This window comes from Phyllopteryx taeniolatus, chromosome 1 (genome assembly GCF_024500385.1).
Source record: "Phyllopteryx taeniolatus isolate TA_2022b chromosome 1, UOR_Ptae_1.2, whole genome shotgun sequence".
Classification (NCBI taxonomy): domain Eukaryota; kingdom Metazoa; phylum Chordata; class Actinopteri; order Syngnathiformes; family Syngnathidae; genus Phyllopteryx; species Phyllopteryx taeniolatus.
The window spans coordinates 34986833-35010454 of NC_084502.1; the positions used below are offsets into that span (position 1 = coordinate 34986833).

At 39.5% G+C, this 23622-nt stretch overlaps 1 protein-coding gene across 2 annotated transcripts; it reads right to left on the minus strand.

Annotated features, from left to right (window-relative positions):
- Positions 1-1240: 1240 nt before the first annotated feature.
- On the minus strand, positions 1241-22269 carry tcea2 (transcription elongation factor A (SII), 2). 2 transcript variants are annotated; one of them, XM_061791330.1, is made up of 10 exons: positions 22069-22269; positions 20436-20498; positions 18620-18725; positions 14945-15041; positions 12329-12456; positions 6302-6359; positions 3795-3948; positions 3570-3716; positions 3388-3459; positions 1241-1586 (listed from the first exon to the last, which is right to left on the minus strand). In XM_061791330.1, exons 1-10 carry the CDS (start codon positions 22135-22137, stop codon positions 1578-1580), a joined length of 903 nt encoding a protein of 300 aa, XP_061647314.1. In that variant the 5' UTR covers positions 22138-22269; the 3' UTR covers positions 1241-1577. The 2 variants fall into 2 exon arrangements, with proteins under 2 accessions (XP_061647314.1, XP_061647304.1); XM_061791320.1 differs by having other exon boundaries at positions 12329-12459; positions 22069-22268.
- Positions 22270-23622: the final 1353 nt, after the last annotated feature.

The window sequence follows — 23622 nt, forward strand, 5'->3', positions numbered from 1 at the left end:
GCCTCCCTGACATCACACAGGACCCAAGTACCAACCTCTTCCTCATGCATGCTCGTGTATGGAAAGAAGCTCAGTCGTGTTTCCACAATAAACACAAGTGTCACCCAGTCTCATCCACTTGCCATCGACAAGTCTTCGACTTGGGCTTGCTGACCTGTGCGAGGGTCAATCTCAACTCCAAATGATGCCGGCGGAGGGTGCAAAAGAACTCGTACTTGAGTGTCAAATACAGATACTTGTGATAAAAGACTGGTAATATTAGAATTTAATTCCTTTATGTAACAGTAAAAAAGTACTCTTAAAATGTATAAAAGTATTTTTTTCAATTATTTACAATACCCGTTTTGATAACAGTTTTCAAATGTAGGGCGGAAACAAAAGTCAGCAGACAAATAAATACTCATGTACAGATAACTGAAAAATCTACTTAAGTACAGTGGGAGGACAAAATGTGACCCTTTGAATTTTTGGAATTTCTGTATAAATTGGTCATAAAATGTGTTCTGATCTACATCCCAAGAATAAATCGTCTGCTTAAACTAATACCACACACACACACACACACAAAAAAACCATTCCTATTTATGTAGAAAATAACGTAAACATATACAGGTGAGGGAGGAAAAGGACCTTTAATAGTTACCTAATACCTAACCCTTTAATTTAATAGCTTGAGCCTCCTTTGGCACCAATAACCTCAACCAAACATTTTCTGTAGTTGCAGATCAGACATGCACAATCATCAGTCACCATTCCTCTTTACAAAACTGTTGCAGTCCAGCAAAGAATCCTGGGATGTCTGATGTGAATGGTCATTTCACAGCAACTCAATACGGTTTTGGTTTGCTTGAGGTTTTTGCTGCCAAAGGAGGCTCAACCAGTTACACACGTGGTCAAAATATCTGTGGTTCAACAGAATTATTTTTAAAAACATGCCGGGACAACAATTTTGTCAATGAATGTATTTTACATTTAGCCCTTTTACTTGTGTTACCCGATTTCCCGCCAAAAAAGTTTTCACCCCTACTTTTGTCAACAGTTAAGATGTCATTAGATTTCTTGATCTACTGTCAGAAAACACCCTCAAACATTTCAGAAGTAGTGTTTGTGGGGGGGGGGGGAAGCTGACCTGTAACACCCGTTTTGTTTCATTTGACTTATTTGAGGCTGAGAAAAGGAATGAATGAGAAGGTTTAACAAAACAAATGAATGAGCAGAAGACTGAATCAGCACCCGGATGTTGCAGTAATTCAGGAGCAACTTTATTGGGCACAACATTCGTCAACATTGTGTGGAAAAAAAACCAAGAACACATCTTGCGAGTCCACAAAGCCCAAATTGCTCGACAACTGGAGAACATTTTATATACAACACATACTCCATACAAAAAAAAAAAATACCAAGAGACGATACAAACTAGCAATTGTTTTTTCTCCAAACATTCCATCATTACTATCTTAAGATATACATTTTTGTACATACATTTATTTTGGAGAAATGTTCCAAAACAAAGCTACCCTTCAAACCAAAATTCAGCTGCTTCTTTTACATCAGGGCGGCACAATAAAATGCTCTCCTCAGCAGAACTGAAAGACAAAATACAATAATCTGCAGAAATATGCACATTTTTTAAATTGAGGTTTGGAGACATTTTAGTGTTTTAATCATTATGAATTCATTATCATTTAGTTTGCCTTTTTTTTTTTTTCCTCATGGATTGGGGAAAAGAAATGTGAGCGTCAATACTTGGCTATATCAGTGGTGTCCATACTACAGCCCAGGGGCCATTCGTGGCCCATTGCCCATTTTTTAGTGGCCTGAGGCATATGCTAAAATTTCCGATTGACAGCACTCGTGTCATTGGCCTGCATTGCACTGCTAATTGTCTACACAGGCGGATGAAATCAGTTCTCATTTCAACGTTTTCCACCAATCACGCACCATTTGGCAAGACGGGCCTTTTTTGAGGAGCGCGCAAAATGACACCTTTCATTGGGTGTAACGCCCACGACTACTTTTACTATAACTACTACTACTAATAATAATAATATAATATATACAAAACTATATCATTGCTTTGCATCTCTTTACCTCCACTGATGGGATAGGCTCCAGTTCGCCCATGACCCTAATGCGCACAAGCGCCATAGAAAATTGGTGAATGGATGGAATTATGGTGGTGAAGGGTGAGATTTCAATAACAAAAGGAGGGGTTCAGAAAAGAAAATACTCCAAAGGAGGAACAATAGGTTGGTCTCTGCTGCCACCTATTGGGGAATTTGGTATTTGAAATATTCTGACTTATGTATTCATAATACAGAGGAACGTTGGTTCATGAATTTAACTCATTCCGAGTCAAAGACCCGGCAAGGAGCAGATGGCGGGGCCCACGCACTCAGGCGAGTATGCGGCATCAAGAAGGCCAGCTCAGAGCCTCCCGCCGAGCTGCCGGACCACCCGCACGCAACCGCCACTTTCCAAGGCTTCCCGATAGCACGATCATTTGCACGTTCTAGGGAGCCATACTCAGGGCTACTTTGCAGCACACACACACACACAAAAAAGACACTCTGCATGTGAAGCAGATAGAAAAAGTCTACACGTCCCTGTTCAAATACTGTGCTGTCTTGGTGACATGAAATAAGGAGACCACGATAACTCACTTCAAAATTAACTGACCCGTTCAACTAAATTGATTCCCCCCCCCCCCCCCCCACTTTTTAGCGAAAGTTAAAATAAACTGAGAATGTGGTTGCACAAATATGCACACCCTGTTGTAACTTGGAAGTTGGTCGTGTTCAGAATTACAGTCAAACTCATGTTAAATGAGAGCCATCACACAACCGCCACCATTTAAAGTGCCTCTGATTAGCCCCAAATAAAGTTCAGATGTTCTGGATTTAAAACTATTATTATTTTTTAAACTTAGTTGTACAGGTTAAACAGCAGGTCAAATTAATGGTGGAAAACAGTTTTTAATAATTTCACTTGGACTCATTTGTTTTCCCACTAAACACTGGTATTTGAACAGGGGTGTAGACTTTCTATAGCCACTGTATGTGACGCACAGAGTGAATAATAGTTCTTGCTGAATGAGAAAGCACAACTGAGCATTCCGCTCGGATGATGTGACTCTTTGCAAACGGAAGCAATGTTCATGAACCCAAGCGATATTTGTTCGATCAACTCGTCAGTAAACTGTACTGGTAAATTTATGCCAACATAAAACATTTGTAATTATACTATATTTAACATATTTGAAAGTCTTGTTTTTAAAGCTTAGCTTTCTGTCTGTAATTGCCTTGTATTCTCTACCGTCAAGGGAAAAAAAAAAACTGTCACTGTCTGCCATGTGAAGAAAGATGGTCGTGAACGCGAGGTGTTTACCTTCCATCGGTTGCCACAGCCATTACACAACACGAAGGTGGTCATTGGCTCATCCGCACTGCGAGTTTGCACCTAATTAAAAAGTACACACACACACACACACACGTGCACAGCAGTGATTGGTACACAACAGTCAGGTGCGCACATTTACTTTGTGTGTGTGTGTGTGCGTATACTTGTACCTGCGTGTACGTGCAGTTCTTCCCCTGACACTTACTGCACACAAACATGTCAGTCTCGCTCCCACCCACTTTGGACAGCTGATGCTCCCGAATGGACTCCTTGGTCAGAGCCTCTCTGATCTTCTTCAGCTCTGCGCTCGCCATCTCCTGCGCCCGCAAACACACACACACACAAATGAGCACACAGTGCTGACTTCTAAAATGGGAGCGTACTTGTAAGCAGACCTCAGAAGTCATGGAGGCGATGCGGTGAGTGGAGATGTTTCCACACAGGACGTTCCGCCGCAGGTCTGGGTTCTTCTGGTCCTTCAGGTTGGAGATGCGACTCCGCAGACGCGCTTTGTACTTTATGTCTGTCGCCTTGAAATCTTCGAAGATCTGTGAGCACGACCAGCTGTCAAGAACATCAAGTGCCTCACATTTGGGGTTCGCGACGGTAGCGACGATTCGAGGTTACTGACGGTGACAGTGGCTAAAAAAAAGGCAGATGTGTTATAAAGGCCGAGCTGAGTCGGGGAGCACGACTCCATTAACTTTGCTAATTAGATTTTTAGCTAATTAGGTACAATGCTAATGTGACTTGTTGTCCTTATAGCGCACCTATAACAGCCAAACCTAAACTGACCAGTACATCTCCTGTTCCTATTCAACTACATTGTCATTGTATTTGTTACTGTACTGTATATTTTATGTTACTAATCTGGCCAGTTCACAAGCGTCACGACAGACTGAGCCAAAAGTGTAGCTTCACTACGAAAGAGTTTGATTAGGTGGAATTCTGTTGTCCATGTAATGCCATCAAATGGATCCATGTATTTTTCGTGTATGCTTAATGTATAAAGTTTATACATTTACAGGGCAGGTGATCAATTTCTTATACGACAGACCCTTTAAAATAGCATGGAAATAAACTGGAAAGTTCCATTCAAAAAGTTAAAATTTCATGGATTATAGAATCAGGGCCAACAATTTAAATCATTTCTATTATTTATGTTGTTATTTTTTACATGATCTGGACTTCCAGCTCATAAAACCCATGAAATCAATAAGAAATCAGCCCGAATTTTGCAGGCCATAAATGTTTTCAACGGAGTGTCACACACTAATTATCTACTAAAGTCAAAGCACCTGCAGAGGTTTCCCCAGGTGTCATGAAATTGCTTCAGTTTGCTTCAATTGTCTCAGTTGGGTTCAATATGGGGAAGACTGCAGACTTGACAACGGGCCAGAAGACCATCATTGATACCCTCCACAGGATGGGTAAGCCACAAAAGTTCATAGCTAAGGAGGATGGCTGTGTCCAAGCATATCAATGGAAAGTCCAGTGGAAGGACAAAATGTGGCAGGAGAAGATGCACCAGCAAAAGAGATGAGTGTGGGCTTCAGCGGATTATCAAACAGAGAAGATTCAAGAATCTAGCAGAGATCCAGAAAGAGTGGAATGAGGCGGGAGTCACAACTTCAAAACCCACCACATTCAGACGCATCCGGGAGATGGGCTACAACTGTTGGGTTCCTCGGGTCAAGCCACTTCTTGAGCCTAAGCCAACGTAGGAACTGGTCTAAGGAGAAGAAGGACTGGACTGTTGGCCACTGGTCCAAGGTCCTCTTTTCCGATGAAAGTAAAGTGTGCCTTTCATTTGGGAATCCAGGTTCAAGGGTTTGGAGGAAGACGGGTGACGAACAGAGCCCAAGCTGCTTGAGGTCCAGTGTGAAATATCCACAGTCAGTCATGATTTGGGTGCAATGTCCAGTGCTGGTGTTGATAAACTCTGCTTTCTTAAATCCAAGGTCACCGCAACAGTCTAACAGAATGTTTTAGGGGACTTGATGATTCCTTCTGCTGAGGATCTGTATGGAGATCCAGAGTTCATCTTCCAGCAGGACCTGGCCCCTGCCCATACCGCCACAAGCACCAAAACCTGAATTGAAAATCACATTTTTGGAATTCCTGATTTTGTGGGTTGTATGAGCTTTCAATTATGGGCCCTGAATCTATAATCGATGAATCGATTAACTTTTTGAATGGAATTACGGAAATAAATAAACTTTTATCATATTAAAAGGTTTTGAAAAGAGTGTACATTAAAAAGGACCCGCCCTTATCACTTAGGTTTTAGCAGTTCAGAAGATAATTTAAGTTTTGTGACTTATGTACATGTAGAAAATGGAGTTAAAATCATTCCTAAAACTTGCTCCATTGATTTAATCTTAAAGTGCAATAATTTTTTTTCCCCGTTTCAAATAACCGATTTAAAGTTTTAGTTTTTTTTTTTTTTTTTATATATATACAATCACTATGATTAGTTATGTGCGCATGTATGATAAACTAAATTAAACCCACATTTTTCTTAAGTGTGTGGTTGTTGTAAAAGGTTTGTATAACAATTTTCCTCATCTACTTAAATTTGCACTATAACAAAGGGGAAAACACTATTTTGTTATTTATCTCAATTATTCTATGATTATCCTGATCCAGCCTTAGTTGACATCAATTTAAACTCTATGCGGCCCCATCCTGTTTTTACCCTCTACTATAAAGAGTGGTTAAATTCACTTTACGATTGTAGGACAATTCAGAAGATTACAATGAATGGTGTTCGACCTTATCAGTGCCACTGTACCTTGCCTTTTAATTTCTAAATAATGAAATAAAATCAGTGCTGTTAAATTCTTTGTTTGTGGTTATATAATCAAGTCCATGGATTAAAAAAAAAAAAAAAAAAAGGATATGTTCTTCAATTTGCGCCGCAAGGAGGCTGCAGTCGACTCCAAAGTTCTTGTAGTCATCTGGAACATAAACAAGGATTTTCTATATTTAGACATTTATTTATTACGAGTGAAGCTAATTTACATAATGCTTTGGCCCTATTAAGATCGTGACTGTGAGACAATGTACAAGACTATCTAAGGGTTTCAGGGCTAACTATAGTTTGTATAGTTTGAGTTTCCCATGAACTTAACATACAGTGCAGTGGAAAACTATTTGCACCCTCCCTGATTTCAATATCTTCTGCATTTTTATCCCTCTCGAATGTGTCCGATCATCAAACCAATTTTAAAATCTCAAAGAGACAAACCATGTAAATATGAAATGTAGTTCCGAAATAAATATTTTACCAATTAAGGGGAACAAAAAAAATAAAAAATACATATCTGGTCAGTATCAGTAATTAGAGTAGTACATGATATCTGAAATATCCATGGCAGAAGGCAGAGTAAAACTTGAAAGTGAGTAGACAAGTAGGACAGGGGGAGACAGTGAGGATGGACGAAGGCAGGAAGTACGGGGAGTTGCTGGTGGATTCTTTTGATTTTTGCATTGGAGAATGACATGGGGGAATAACAGCAAACGGATGAGCCAAGTGGGATTGAATAGACACCAGTGGGAATGAAATATGATCAATCGGGAAGAATGACACACTTTTTATTGCCTTGGAGTTGCCTTCGTTTTTATGGATTAGAGTTGTGTAGTAGGTAGATTTGGTTTGAATTAGTCATTATCGTGGTTAAGGTGATGACCATACATGTCGGTGTATAGTGAGTCCGGTGTTATGGAGGCATTTGAGTGGACGACCTTCGCCTCCTCCTCTTCTCGTGGGGGGCTGGGTAGTCCCCTGCGGGCTGTGGGGCCTGCTGTGGGGTTTTCGTCCCTGCCTGGTTTGGGGGGTCCACCTCCCACTCTTGGGGGCAGGTAGTAGGTGCTGGCTGGAATGAGGGGGAGTCCCGGGGTTGGTGCTGAGGGGCTGGCCCTCTTTGTCTGTGGTTGTCCTGCCTGATGGGCCAGACACCTGCAGGAGCCATGCCTCTTAATCACTCAAGCGGTCAATTCACTTGCATGTGTCCACAGGCACACACCCCCTGGGAAGTTTTCGCTGGGTGTGGGGCCACTCACTTATTGCGACAAATAACTCATGAATATGCAAATTGATTGTGTATCCCCTCACTCACACTCTTGTCCTATAGACTATTATCATTTAAATAGTCACTCCCACCCCACTTCAGTTGTACAGCCAGGTTCACGACCCTTGTCCTGGATGCTTCTACTCCTGTCCTATCTTGTCCTGTCCTTCCCTCACAGGGTGTAGCACTACTGCCCCAATACAATACTCATATCTAATCTGTCATTGTTCTAGATATATAAGGACTTGTTTTTCTCATCTTGTTTACAGTTAGTGCTTTGTCTTCGGTCTTCTTTTCTGACTCCCCTCTAGAAACTTTGTTGTGTTCGACTGATCGACTCTGATTCTCAATAATTATCCATTATAATACTAATAAACCACAGCGGCAGCTTAAAAACTCCACTGTGACACAGTAAAACTGTTCTGGCATTAAAAGGGAAACACATCCTCCATTCTGCTTGACCTAACAGCTGAACAGGACAAAAAGATTGGACGACCTTTGGATTTTAATTGTTGTAGTGCAGGGGTGAACCAGGGTGCAGAGGTGTTGAAAGCTACAGAGCTGCGTTTTTAATGGATCAAGTGTGTTAAGGAGATGATGGAGATTCTTATTGTAGTGAGGAACCAGTTCATCGGGGGTGGCGAGAGAGTCGAAAAAGAAGTTGATACCGGAACAGCATACCAGATCCTGGATCATGTGCCCTTTGCTGTAGACCAAAGTTATTGAGACCAGATGGGAAGTTGCTGGAAATTGTGTTATTGGACATTTGTATGTGAATATTAAAATCACCAAACAGTATAATGTTAGAAGATAAAACAGATGTAGGTTAAACAATTGAGGTAGGATGCAGCAGTCATTTTAATAAAAAAATAAAAATACAATCCTTATTACTGTTAGGTGGCCAATAAATAACAATAATAGTGGGAGTGCATCCAGAGCGTTTTATAGCTGTTGAATGAAAGATGGAGAAAACGAGAGTTGAGAGCAGCATGATTTTCCACCACCCCCGCCATCAGAGGCACAAGGTTTGCAAATGTAAACAAACCCCGGCACGGTCACGTCGTTAAGGGCTGCAAAGTCATTTGGCTGAGAAATGCAAAGAAAGTCCAGCTTAGGATCAAGGGGGAGATCCTGGACAAGATGTCCCTTGGTTGAGAGTGACCGGATGTTGAGCAGTACAAAGCTTACGGTGGTGGTGTCTGTTCTGAGTGATGGGTCAGCCGACCTAGCCAGGCCAGCAAACACTAGATGGTCAACTCTGCGGCCATTGTTTCATGGCAGGTGTCGAGTGGTGGAGACCAGGACAACACCTCAGCAGTGGAGTAATGGAGGAGAGCAGTCACCGGAGAGTGGACATGGATCAGGATGATCAACACCAGGAAGCTCCTCACTTGGGACTATGGTAGGCCATATGTTTGTAAAGAACACAAAAAACTTCCGGGGCAAAAGCGAATAGGAGCGAAGACTGATGTCTTCCGCCAGGCTCCTCGGAAAAATGGGTAAGGGCTCCCGTGTATGAAACAGCCAAGTGCAACTGTGCAATAAAAATGAAAATTATTTTTAAAACATTACAAAAAACTAAAATAGGTAAGGGCTACCATGTATGACAGAGCCAAGTGCAATGGTGCCATTAAAATTGTAATCATTTTAAAACATTACAACAAACTATAAGAAAGCCGGTGAGCAGCGGCTGCAGAGCATGCCAGCGTTCATTCTCCCGGACATGACCAGTGACCAAAGATGTTTCTTGGTAAATGTGAGATGAGCCTTTGTGTTCGTCTGTGTCAGCAGTAGGTTTTGCCTCGGAACTCACCCGTGGATGCCAATTTTGTCCAGTGTCTTTCTGAACTGAGGCCAGTGAGTCATGCGGTTCTTTAAATGTCGTTCTGGAGTCTTTTGTGACGACATTAGAGAGTCATCATTACACTCTGTGTAACTTTGGTTGTCTAACCATTCCTGGAAAGATTCACCACTGTTTCCAGTTTTCTCCATTTGTAGATGATTGCTCTGACCGTGTTTCGATGGAGTCCCAAAGGCTTTGTAACCTTTTCCACAATTATGGAGTTCAATCACTTTGTTTCTCAATTGTTCTTAAATTACTTTAGTTTGTGGCATGATGCGTTTCACTTTGGATCTTGTCGCCAATTTTACGTTGCTTGGCAGGAGATTTCTTGAATCAACAAATCTGGCAGTAATCAGGCCTGGGTGTGGCAAGTGAAACTAAACTTAGCTTTCCAAAAACTTTGGTTACTCACAGTTAACTAATGATTTAACAAGGGAGGAATTACTTTTTCACATAGGTTGGGATTTATTTCCCATAATAGATAAAATCATTTAGAATCATTTGTTTTTTTCTTGGAGCATCTTTGTGAGATATTCAAATTGGTTTGATGATATGAAACATTTACAGTGGGGCAAAAAAGTTCTCCCACTTAAAAAGATGAGAGAGGCTTGTAATTTTCAACATAGGTGTACCTCACCTATGAGACACAAAATGAGAGAGAAAAATAAAATAAATACAGAAAAATCACAGTCTGATTATTAATGTATATATACATATATATGTATATACATGTATATACGTGTATATATATATATATATATATATATATATATATATATATATATATATATACACGTGTATATATATATACATATATATATATATATATATATATATACACGTGTATATATATATACATATATATATATATATATATATATACACACACGTATACATACATATATACATACATATATATATACATATATATACATACATATATATATACATATATACACATACATATATATACATATACATATATATATACATACATATATACACATACATATATATACATATATACACATACATATATATACATATATACACATACATATATATACATATATACACATATACACATATATACATATATACACATACATACATACACATACATACATATATACATACATACATACGCGTATATACGCGTATATACACATATATACACGTATATACGTGTATATACACGTGTATATACGTGTATATACACACATATACACACATATACACGTATATACACACATATACACGTATATACGTGTATATACACACATATACACGTATATACGTGTATATACACACATATACACGTATATACGTGTATATACACACATATACACGTATATACGTGTATATACACACATATACACGTATATACGTGTATATACACACATATACACGTATATACACACATATACACGTATATACGTGTATATACACACATATACACGTATATACGTGTATATATGTGTATACATGTGTATATACACGTATATACACATATATACACGTATATACGTGTATATACACGTGTATACGTGTATATACACATATATACACGTATATACACGTGTATACGTGTATATACACGTGTATACGTGTATATACACATATATACACGTATATACACGTGTATACGTGTATATACACGTATATACGTGTATATACACGTGTATATACACGTATATACGTGTATATACATATATATACACACATGTATATACATATATATACACGTATATACGTATATATACACGTATATACACATGTATATACGTATACACACATGTATATACACGTATATACACATATATACACATGTATATACACATGTATATACATATATATATATATACACGTAAGTTGTCGATAGAAAAATGTTTGAGTTGATTCAAATTCTTCAGGAGATATGCTACATTTAGTACTTACCATAATTTCTCTCGTGTGTAATGCGCACCCATGTATAATACGCACCCTCAAAGTTGACCTCAAAATTCTGGAAAACCCTTCTACCCATGTGTAATGTGTTTTTACAATGCAAGACTTTCCTTCTACCCATATGATCAAAACGAAGTATTATCGGTATTTTGTTAGTTTTTGCAAATAATTATTCTGAAGTTAAGCACTTTATTTGTACATGTAATACTTTCTATTTACTTGCTCTTATTTTGAAATTCACAGCCCTAATTTTATTTAGTAAATGAGAAAACACACAGTTGTGCTCATGTTTTATTACCAGGGCAGAATCTGTCAGATGGGTACAATTCTTTAAAGAAAACATGTAGGACCAGCCGAAACATTTTATTTGATTTTAATGGGATTCAAATTCAACTGTCAAGCATTTCAGAAAAGCATTATCATTAAACAAAACCATAAAGAAATTAATGATGGTTGTTGTTCAGTAATGAGTCGTATTAAAAAAATATATATATTTCAAATTCTGCCAGGGTATGTGTAAACTTATGAGCACAACTGTACATATATGCAGCCATACGTACCCGTCATATTAGAATGAAAGTCTACAGCACTCATAACCTCTAGATGGCGGTGGCATATTAGAATGAAAGTGTACATCTTTTTCAAAACCTCTAGATGGCACCATACATTTATAAAATGTGGAAGTTTTTTCCATTTCCCCCTATACCCATGTAAAAGCTCACTATTGACTTTTGACAGTTTTTTGGGGACAAAGTTTTTTTTTATTATACACGAGAAATTTCGGTAAACTTCATGGGTGCCAATAATGGTGAGCAGAACTGTATAGTATTCCCTTATTTGTCTATTTCAATGTGCAGTGTTTAACAAACTTTCACTTCCACCGGTTCCCCTAATAAAATTAATATTAAGTTTTATCAAAAGAGTGAAAGTGGAAGCCTGGGCTTCCCTGCTAAAGCTGCTGCCCCGCGACCCGACCTCGGCGAGGCGGAAGAAAATGGATGGATGGATGGATGGATGCATGGATTCAAAGTGAAATATTCGTAAATAACATACAGTAGGTCCTTACCATCAGTTTGCAGTGCCACCACCAACAGCTCTCGACATTTATTCCGAACATTGTCTGTGGTGAGGGGAATGGCCGGGAAGGACGTGACCAAGGAGGGTATGTCAGTGGGGGACTCAGCTCTAGCGTTGCTGCTGTCAACAAATTAAACCAAAAAAAACAAAAAACAAAAAAAAGTGTGTCACAGCTCCACATTGTCTCTCAAGAAATACCAGTAAGGCACAATTCATATGTTTTGCTCTCTAGTGGCACAATTGGGATTTGCATCATGACAGCATAAATAGAAAATAACATCAGCTATCTTCAGATCGGAATCAGCAGTCTTCCAAATTTGGATAAAAATCCGATAGAAGGGTTGGGCAATATGGCCTTAAAATAAAATTGCTGATTTTTTTTCCCCTCACAAAAATCTGCATTCCTACACTGAACAAAAATATAAACAACACTTTTGTTTTTGCTCCCATTTCTCGTGAGCTGGACTCCAAGATCTAAAACTTTTTCTACTTACACAAAAGGCCATTTCCCTCAAATATTGTTCACAAATCTGTCTAAATCTGTGTTAGTGAGCATTTCTCCTTTGTCAAGATAATCCATCGCACCTCACAGGTGTATATCAAGATGCTGATTAGACAGCATGATTATTGCACAGGTGTGCCTTAGGCTGGCCACAATAAAAGGCCACTCTGAAATGTGCAGTTTTATTACACAGCACAATGCCACAGATATCGCAGGTTCTGACGGAGAGTGCAATAGGCATGCTGACTACAGGAATGTCCACCAGAGCTGTTGCCCATGAATTGAGTGTTCATTTCTCTACCGTAAGCAGTCTCCAAAGGCTTTTCAGACAATTTGGCAGTACATCCAACCGGCTTCACAACCGCCGACCACGTGTAACCAACCTAGCCCAGGCCCTCCACATCCAGCATGCTCACCTCCAAGATCGTCTGAGACCAGCCACCCGGACAGCTGCTGCAACAATCGGTTTGCATAACCAAAGAATTTCTGCACAAACCGTCTCAGGGAAGCTCATCTGCATGCTCGTCGTCCTCATCGGGGTCTCAGTGTAGTTACACGTGGTCGGCGGTTGTTCAAACTACTCTGACAAGTTCAATGAATCCAAAATGAGCAAATGTAACGGAGTAAATGTAACGCATTACTACTTACCTCTTTGCCTGTGGTCTGAAACTTAAATTGAATTGTTTGGCCATAATGAGCATTGTGGCATTTAGAGGGAAAACAGGGAAGCTTACAAACCTGAGAAAACCATCCCAAATTTAAAATACGGGGTGGCAGTTGTGGGGTTGTTGGTTACAAGAGGTACTGGTGCACTTTACAAAATAGATGGCATCAGGAAATAACATTATGTGGAAATACTGAAGCAACATTTCAAGACATCAGCCAGGAAGTTCGAGTGAGGGTGCAAATTGATCTGCCAAATGGACGAAGTACACTGCCAAACTGGTTACAAAGTGGTTTAAGGATCAAGTCAATCTTTTGGAGAGTGGCCATCACAAAGCACTGATCCCAATCCTATTGAACATTTATGGACAGACCTGAAAAAGCATGTGCGAGTAAGTTGGCCTACAAACTTGACTCAGTTATGTCAGTTCTGTCTCAAGTAATGGACCAAACTATTGTTTGAGCCAAGTCATACAGTTTAAGGGCAATGGTACAAAATACTAATTAAATTTATGGACTTTAACTTCTGACTGAAGAAATTAACGCAAAATTGTTTAAAAAAAAAAAAGAAGACCTAATTGACCTAAAATGGTAAAAGTCTTGTCTGATTTCATGTCAGACACGGAAAAAGAAAAAAAATGTTTTTATATAGAGTATGTAAACTTCTGGATTCAACCATACACCATCAATGCGAACCTGACATATTTGAAATACAAGGATTGTTGAGGTATATACAACCAAGCCTGTCCCACCCACACTAATGAACACAAAAAAAAGCAACTTAAAGCTTAACGACAGTGAATGCAGACAGTTAAATATGGTTTAAATATGCAACATTAGTGGTTTATTGATCATTAAATAAGGAAAACAATTGCCGATAGAGGCCAGTGGAGGAATGCTGAGGTTACCATCTTTTAAATCAATCAATGGGGACAAGACTCAGCCCAGTCCAATTAAACCATGGAGCATTTAATATTTGCATGTATGCATGTATTATTGTTTACATCAGTGTTTTCACAGCCTGGTGATGATGCGTGTGGAGTTACTGATGTGCAATTTGAGCGTCCTAGCATTCAGGATCTTTCATGTTTGTAAACACAACCATATTAGATGTGTCACTTGAAATCTAATTGGAAATAGACTGTAAAACAAGAACGAATACAGGTCTTACACTGAAATTGGACGATTGGACCTGCAATACAAATCCAGTCTAAGTGACAACAGGGGACGGAAAAACACCCTGCAATGAACAAATCCTGACGAGGATCAAAAGCGGGGTTGACTTTAGGTATGCAAAAGTTATAAACAGCAACTTTAGCATTGACAAACACTCACTATGAGTGCCACCCTTGGCTAACGCTAAGGAAGTTACCATTTCCATCCAACATCTAGTATTATGCACAATGACGTCGAGACTCGCAAAGTGACAATATGACACACCTTTTCTCACTGCTGCACGAGTCCTTGGAGGTGGATGTCATCCTCACAGGAGAGCCGTCATTCTTCTCCTTTTTCTCGGACTTATCCTTCGAGCCGTCTGATACAAACAGAAATAAAATTACGACAAATGATGCTCTTATAAGTATGGAAGAGATGTAGTCTTTATAGGGAACCTGCAAAATTGAATTCCATGGGGGGGGGGGGGGGGGGGGGGGGGTCACATAAATCAGAATTTGAACAAAATGTTGGGGAAGAATATGCCTCTCAATCATGGGTGTTTTTTTAATTGTTTTATTGCTTTCGTTTTGGCTCAGGGGCTGCATTTAATTTCTAAAACATACAGATTAGCCAGGTCATTTGTAGACAAGATAAAAAATAAAATTCAAAGAATAGTTCAAATGTATATGTAAAATCTATGATTCTTTAAATTATTCAATTAAATTCAAGTGTTTTGTATATAAAATAATTTTACTAATATTTTATTTAAAATACTTTTTTTTTGCAATAACTAACGCCCTTATTATTACATTAATTGACGCCGTTTCTGTCTATGTTACCAGTACTTCATGGAATGTGTTCCTTATGTAACTGCCACATTTATTGTTGAGTTATGTGTGTTAAATAAAACAATTACTTTAGGTCGTGTCTGAAAGAATGACCTCCTGGTCAATTCTTCTACTGGAAAAGGAAAAGAAATAAGCTCTAATTAAGCATTAGTATAGTGAGACTATTCTACCCAAGTGATATCTATTGAAAGCATCAACTGTATTGTTACATCTTTCTGAAATTCCGATAATAAAATAAAGATTGGCATGTTGAGCTGTTTACAGAGAGCTGCTGAGTGGGCTTGAGTCTGAGTGAAGTCACAAGTCGTTGTTGTTCAAGTCCAAGTCGACTTGCAAGTCCTGTGACATTTTTCCAAATTGAGTCTTTTGTCAAATTCATGACTCGAGTCTGATTCGAGTCCAAGTCATGTGACTCGAGTCACAGATGCATCCTCAGTAGAAGTCGCACTTGTTTGTGTAATGTGTGGTCGGATGACTCAGATCGGATTTAACAAAAAATCCTTAGCCTTAGTCCATAGTTAAAAACATTGACTGCAGAAAATAATTTCCTCCTTCCCAAAAAAAGGTTGAAAACCTGCTTGAGCCTGTGACATCAGCGCAAGTATCAGATGTGATTTTCCATTACTAGTATTACACAGCTCACAAGCAAGCCTGGGGTGTAATTGTTCCCTATTGTCAAAGTCTGGGTGTTTCTTTAGACAATACGAGTGAAAATAGTAAGGTTTGATACATTTTTGTTGCCTTGTTTTGTTGAAATCGATCGCTGTAACGCTTCCTTGCAGAGAGCAACCACCTGAGGTAAGCGATTTGTTTCCGCCTTTATCCACGGGTTTAGTGAGCGCTCCTTGTTGGATTGATTGCATCACTCACATTTGAAAAACAGTTTTGGGAGATGACATGACACAGGCTTTTCTTTTACAATGCTTTTGTATGATCGGTGCTGTCATGTAACCACTGACTTTGATGGCCATGGGTGGCTGTTAACGCAGCAAACACCTGCCAGCACATCTTCGTGTTCCTACTATTTTATCAGGCTTGCATGCTTGAAAAAAGGGTTTTGGACGATGACATTACACATCCGTTTGAGTTTGTGACATATTAAAGGCTTTTTGGACGGTCACGGGCTCGGCTGACCGGGACTTCGATGTGCACGGCTTGCAGACTTTGCATGCATGGATGGTCATCGCAAAATGACATTTTAATTAATGAACGTGTAATAAATGAGCATTTTTTTTAGCAATTGAACATAATTTTTGGGTGCTATAGCCGTTGTGTTCATGTGAGAGAGTGTAACTGTATACGATCGCTTGGCTTGAGCAAATGACGAGGATGTGTTGTGGCTTCAGCCGTGTTTACCATTTTAATCAATGACACCCAAATAAATTAGCGATTTAACATAATTTTGGGGTGCTATAGCTGTTGTTATCATGCGGGGTGAAAGTACATGATTGGTTGGGTTTAGGCTTGTAATGAGGATGGCTCCCGTCGCTGTGTTTTTGCCATTTTAAAAGGATGACAACCTAATAAATTAGAAATTTAACAATTTTGCGGTGCCCATTCCCCATATTTGAGGATGAATGCCATTATCACTAAAGCAAGAAACACAGTTACCTTTATCTTCCAATAAATCACCTCCAAACAACTCCAAACCTCTGCAGTGATTGTATTGTCTAAACTACTCGCAGTTCACAATCAATATTTATCTAACAATGTGACAAAAACATAAAAACTATAAATAAAATACATCGTACTCACCGGAGATGCTGATGGAGATGCAGCAGACCTCCTTTCTTTTCTCCTGCCTGTCTGTGTAAGCTAGCTCATATATGCGGCTCTGAAAGTGCCCCAAAATCCTTTTCCGGGTTGAAAACAAGCCTGACAGTAATATGCTGGTTGACCTAGCCACACAAAGTCAAGTTTTCTTTTGTTTTTTTAAAGTGGCCTTGAAAATGAATTTTTAAATCACGTCCAAAATTGTCCTCTTCAGTCAATCAATTGTCATGCACAAAGTCAGGTCAACCAATCAGAGGACTATTTAGTTGAAACCTTCAAAGGATGGGAAAAATACAAACATGACTCAGCCTGCGTGAAGGCGCAGAGTGGTGAATCTAAAACCTGATTGGTTAGAACATTTCAATGGCACCTGTGTGTTTGACTTGGTTGACGCCAGCACTTGGACAGATTACATTTACATGGCAGCACAAGGAACGTGAAATCTGATTGGACCAAAAATAATTGTAGATATACAGCACTGTACACAACTGGAAGCTGAGCAAAGCAGATGCCCACACCACCCCCTATGAAATGAAGACAAAAGACTGTTGGAAATAGATTAATGTATATTTTAATGTGTATGCCATCTCAATATCATAGCTATCTGGATGGACTTCCGGGTCAAGCAAGGAGTGTGACGCCATTGCAACGCCACCCCCAATCTAGTTTTTCATTATAGTATACATCTAGTAAATTAGCGCTTACTTTCCACCGGTCTCCAGTTGACTACCTTTAAGATGTTTCACTCGGAACTCATTCCTCCTTCTTCTTCTTGGATCACTACTCTGCGTTGCTAATTAAGCAAGCTAGCTCCATGTAGCTACCTGCTACCATCTCTCGACTTGCAGCAAAACAACAGCCGTTGAAAAAAACAACGCCCGGTGGACTATACACACACTATGAACCAACGACTTGATTCATCCAACACGGTGGACTCTGCGGTGTCGACGACTTTGTACCTGACCAGTCATCGCAAGACACAGCCGACAAGGCACCCAGTCGCAACATATCCGGTAAGACTAATATACTATTTTTTAAAACATTTTAAGAATTACATCAGCGCATGCACACAGAGCCGAATATTTCTTTGAAAACCCCAATAAAATATGGATAATACTTCATGTTTTCAGCATGGATAACAGCAGCAAATCGATGGTGCGCATTATACATTGGTAGAAGGGTTTTCCTTACTTTTTGGGTCGGTTTTGGGGGGCGTATTACAATTGAGAGCGTATTATGCATGAGAAATTACGGTAATAAAGAGTCCAGAGTCACGGAAAGAATTGCCAGTCAGTTTGATTCTCGAATTTCCACAGCATACACAAAAAACACACACCTATTAATTTCTTCCAGGACTTGATGAGCACTTTGGCCAGATTCTGTACTTCCTGGTCTGAACTTTGTTTCCTCACAGCATTCACCGACATTCCAACTCTGGTGGACTGGACAAATGACATTACATAAAGTTTAACATTTTTTTACGTACCGTATTTTCACAACCATAAGGCGCACCGTAATAAAAGGCGCAGTCTAGGTTACGGGGTCTATTTCTGTATTTAACACATACATAAGGCGCACTGTATTATTGGGCGCAGTCATGGTAAAACATACGCTATCTTGAAACATACGGTAGCATGCATGGACGCTAAAATGCATGCTAGCGTATGTTTTAAAAAAAGGGGAAACTGAGTTCGGTTGTACTTTATTGAAGTACTTAACAACGTACTCACGTTATTTTTTGATCAATCCTCATCCACAAATCCATCAAAGTCCTCATCTTCTGTATCCGAAATGAACAGCTGGGCAAGTTCTCCATCAAACATGCGGGGTTCCCTATCGTCATTGTCAGAGTCAGTCTCGTTGCCGTGGGGCTGTTCAGCAATGATGCCGGCTTTTGTGAAAGCTCGGACAACAGTCAAAGCAGATACCTTAGCCCAGGCATCCACAATCCATTCACATATGGTGGTGTAACTCGCCCGGCGATAGATGGCTAGATGGCGCCGTTTCATAAAACAAAAGCACCAAGACGGACTTTCTTGAAAATGTTCGATTTTAATTTCTTCTGCAAGCGGTAGTGTTCTTTGATCATTAATCCATTGCTCGAGTTGGTCTTCCAACTCGGGCCACCTCGCCTTGTTTCCGCGGAAACTCAGCTTCGTCTTCTTGACTTGGCGAAAGCTCGTTTTCCTGCTTCCTCCACTTGCGAACCATGGATTTGTTGATCTTGAATTCTCTCGCGGCTGCTCGATTCCCATGTTCTTCCGCGTAACTGATAGCTTGCAGTTTAAACTGTGCTTCGTAAGCGTGTCTCTTCGTAGGTGCCATTTTCCGGGGTCCTTAGCCAAACCGATGTTGTTTTGCACAATGCACATACCGGCACTATATACCTACTGGGGGCGTGGCGTGCCTTTAGCGTCCTCTTTCACGCGCACCTTCCCCCTTCAACATCCGCATGCTGTCCTAGGTCACGTCCGCCTTTCCTCTATTTAAGCAGTGCGTCGGCAGGAAATGCTCCCAGTCAGTCAAGCGGAGCACTCATCAAAGTCACAATAACATTATAGATTTTGGAACTCGGTGCACACATAAGGCGCGCCGCATTATAAGGCGCCCCGTCCATTTTGGAGAAAATTTAAGACTTTTAAGTGCACCTTATGGTCGTGAAAATACGGTATTTTTTACTTTTGTCCAAATATAAAATGTGTTTTAGTTGACTGAAGTCTTATTTTTGGGAGAATTACAGGCAGCCATTGTGAAGATTCACCTATCGTAAGATTTTCCAAAACTCTGTTTTCAGTGTTGTCATTTAATTCAAATATTAATAACTTTCTTATTCAATTTGAACTTGTATAGCGCCTTTCAAAGTACCCATGGACACTTACTGCACTACTATCAATCGACATATTTGCTTGTACTTCTTGTTCCACTTAGTGCCATTGTTGTTTTCCAGGAATTATTGGCTAAAATGGCCTTAAAGTTAGGGGTTACAGTGCCCCCTGTTAATTTGGCATGCACTTGCTTGGGAGAACATGTAAACTCAACACAGAAAGGCCAGAACTGACATTCCCACTCCGAACCAAAGAAGTGTGAGGGAGACGTGCAAACCACTCATCCACTGCTCCCAGTAAATCATTGGGAATGAAATTAAAATCAACCTGCAGAGTTTCCAGAGACACTGTCATGTTCTTCAACTCCCTCAGGAGGTCCAACGCTCCATCCTGCAAGACAACAGCATTTTTCACATTGAATTCCTTGTGTACCTACCTACGCTGCATCTGAAACTGCTTCGAAATAGGAAATATCCCACTTGAGGTTTTCACAGTCTGATGTGAAAGTGTCCCAAAAGTGTCTGTGTCAGATTACATCTAACTGGGAGGCTTTATGTCAGCACAAGGGGGCGCATTCTGCCGCTAAATAAAGTTTTGCTAATATTACTTTACTGTTAATGAGTAATACACAAATTCATCACTTGTGACACAACATGGACTCACCTTGCGGAAAAAAAAGCATGCATGCACAGACAATTATAAGTATTCTAAACAAGTATGCCACGATGGGCATTGTATTGTAATTTAAGCACATGGCTTAGCTTTAGAATAGTTGTAGGCAGCGAGTGTGGGCATGTTTCCGTATGCGCCGGACAGTTTCCTTCCACTTGTGCATTTGCCGGTTACATCGCTCTCAAACCGCAGCGGAACCAAATGGCCCCTTTTACTTTATGGAGAGCATTGTGCGTCTGTGATTTGAAAACATTTTTTGGAGTGGAGAATTCTCACAGATTGCCTTGGAGGTGCCAAATGTTAGGCCAAGTTTAAAAGCAGACAGCTCACCTGTCATGGCCATAGTGGGTCTTGTACAGTACTTTGGCAGGATGGGATGCAACCATATAAAGGAGCAACAGTTTTTTTTCTTATTTTTATTTTGTTTTTATTCTTTTTTTTCTATCTCACCATTAGTGACTTAAATAGATTTACATATACACTTAAAAAATAAAAATGTTTAGCACAAGAAGACTACAATGCAGTGGGCTGGGGGTGGGGGAAACAGTAACTCATTTGGGGGGGGGGGGGGGGGGGGGGCAATGCCCCCCATGACACCAACAATGTTCCAGTCAAAAGTAAACATGTCCCATAGCATTTGTTTTGTTTGTGAATATATCATTTGATTAATCTTTCCTTGATTGTTTGAAAACAAATAATAAAAATACTGAAACACTTTATAAATAGATGATATAGACATATATATCTTTGGACTGTATTGAAGTTTAAATAACGGTAAAACTACTAAATGTGACATCAACCATCAAATTAAAGACACTTAACATACACAGCATATATATATATATATATATATATATATATATATATATATATATATATCATGGGACATCAGTTTCTCTTATTTTAATATAACAAACATTTTAGTTTTATTGTATAAACCACTGACAACTCCCAAATTTAAAACATTGTCATTTATTGTTGTTGTTTTTGTATTGTTGTTGTTTTTTTTTTGTTTTTTTTTTAGCAGAAAATGAAAATTGGTCAAAATAACAAAACAAAACAAAAAAACATTTTCTTGGTGTCTCATTTCCCCCCAGAGTTGTTTATTTACTTCCATAAAATGAGTTCGTGCTCCTTTGGGTGTAAATGGATTCCAGGTGCCAGTGATTCGTGCTCGGTGTTTTTGACCAATCACAGTTCTGATTTAGCTCTCATTGTGACGAGTGTTTTTCCCTCTCTTAGCACTTGCTGGTGTCAGCTTTTATGTTGAGGGATGCTGTTTACTCACCGTGTTGTTCTTGTGAACCATCTTGTCGAGTTTTCTGCCGATACGCTCCACTTCTTGGTTGGTGGCCATGTCGAGTGGACTGTCAAGCTTGGCCTTCCAGAAGTTTCATAGACAGGTGCCCACGGTGTCTCCTCTTTTGGCTGGCCGGGTGCCCCGCGCCCAGCTGCAGCCTTGTTGCTCGAGTGCCAGCTGCATGCTGGGAATTGTAGTTTATTTCCGGCTTCGAGCGGCGCCTGGTGACGTTATCTTTTTGACACTTGCTCTACTTTCAGGTAAAATAATTAACATCGTCAGTATTGTTATTTTTCCTATCATTATTACTATATTACTAGATAGTAACGTTATCTGTTCTGTTATTCATAAAGCCAGCAAAAAAGTGCTTTTAAAATGTGCACCAAATCACGATGTCCGCTAGATGTCAGTGTTACCTGGTTTCCAAAATGCAAAGAGAGCGCGTTTCTTTTCGGTTTAAAAGGATCTTTTTTTTTGTTTTTGTTTTTTTCGAATTGCAGATGTAGATTTTGGACAGTGACACAATACAGAAAAGTGAATTTTGTTGACAGTAATATGTTTTTTTTCCCTTCTGCATTAAAGCTGCTCTTTCATAGTGCGCATCACAAACTACTACTTTGAGGAAATTAATATAGGAGCCATATCCCTATAGTGAAATAAATGTTTTTTTTCCCACTTTTTTTTCTACACCACAAATTGTGTATGAATTGTCTGTCATGTATACGTAGTTGTTAATATCCTTATTTATCTCAAGGGATTCAATTTAAGCGTGAGGGTAGCGATTACTGCTATAAAAGGGGCATCACACTGGGGGCCTTTTGGGTACACGTCAATCAGAGATATGAACACTAGCTACACTGTAGCAGCCCAGCTAACCGATGTGCCTACATGGCTGCCATGTTGGGGAGGTTGTCGTTTCCATCAAATGTAGTGCATGTACGTTGAAATTAAGTGGTGACTTGCTTAATTCTCGACCAATTTTAATGAGGGTTACTTTTTTGTCAATGCCAAGGCGTGTGTGATCAATACAGATTTTTTTTTTTTAAAGCACAAAGTATTTTTACCTGTGAAAGGTTATTCCCTGTTCTCTTGTTGTGATTGTACATCTTTGTGTGCAACTGTATGCAGCACAATGTGCCGGTATCCTTGTTCTTTCGGTTTTTCTTTGTTTTTTGGGGGGGCGTTTGCCGTCAGAATGCGCTGACGACTTTCGCCTCCCTAGCTTAGCGTTGCCGTAGGCACACAACTCCAAAGGGCTGTGTCTTATCTACTTATTTATATCTGTGGGTCATATTCTTCACCATTTCACCATGGCTACCCAGCCAGAAATCAAATGTGATAAAGAAAATGTGTTGTTTAATTTTATTGGTCTTATTTTTTTTGTGTACTGATGAGCAGCTTTTTTTTTTTTTCTTTAATCCAAGTGCACATTCTTGAAAATCATTTGGATTTGTATTGGACCGCGAGAGAACAATGTGATAGCACATTGGACCCACCTGGAGCAGGAAGTGTTTGTTCCAGTTATCAGTGGCACAATTCAGG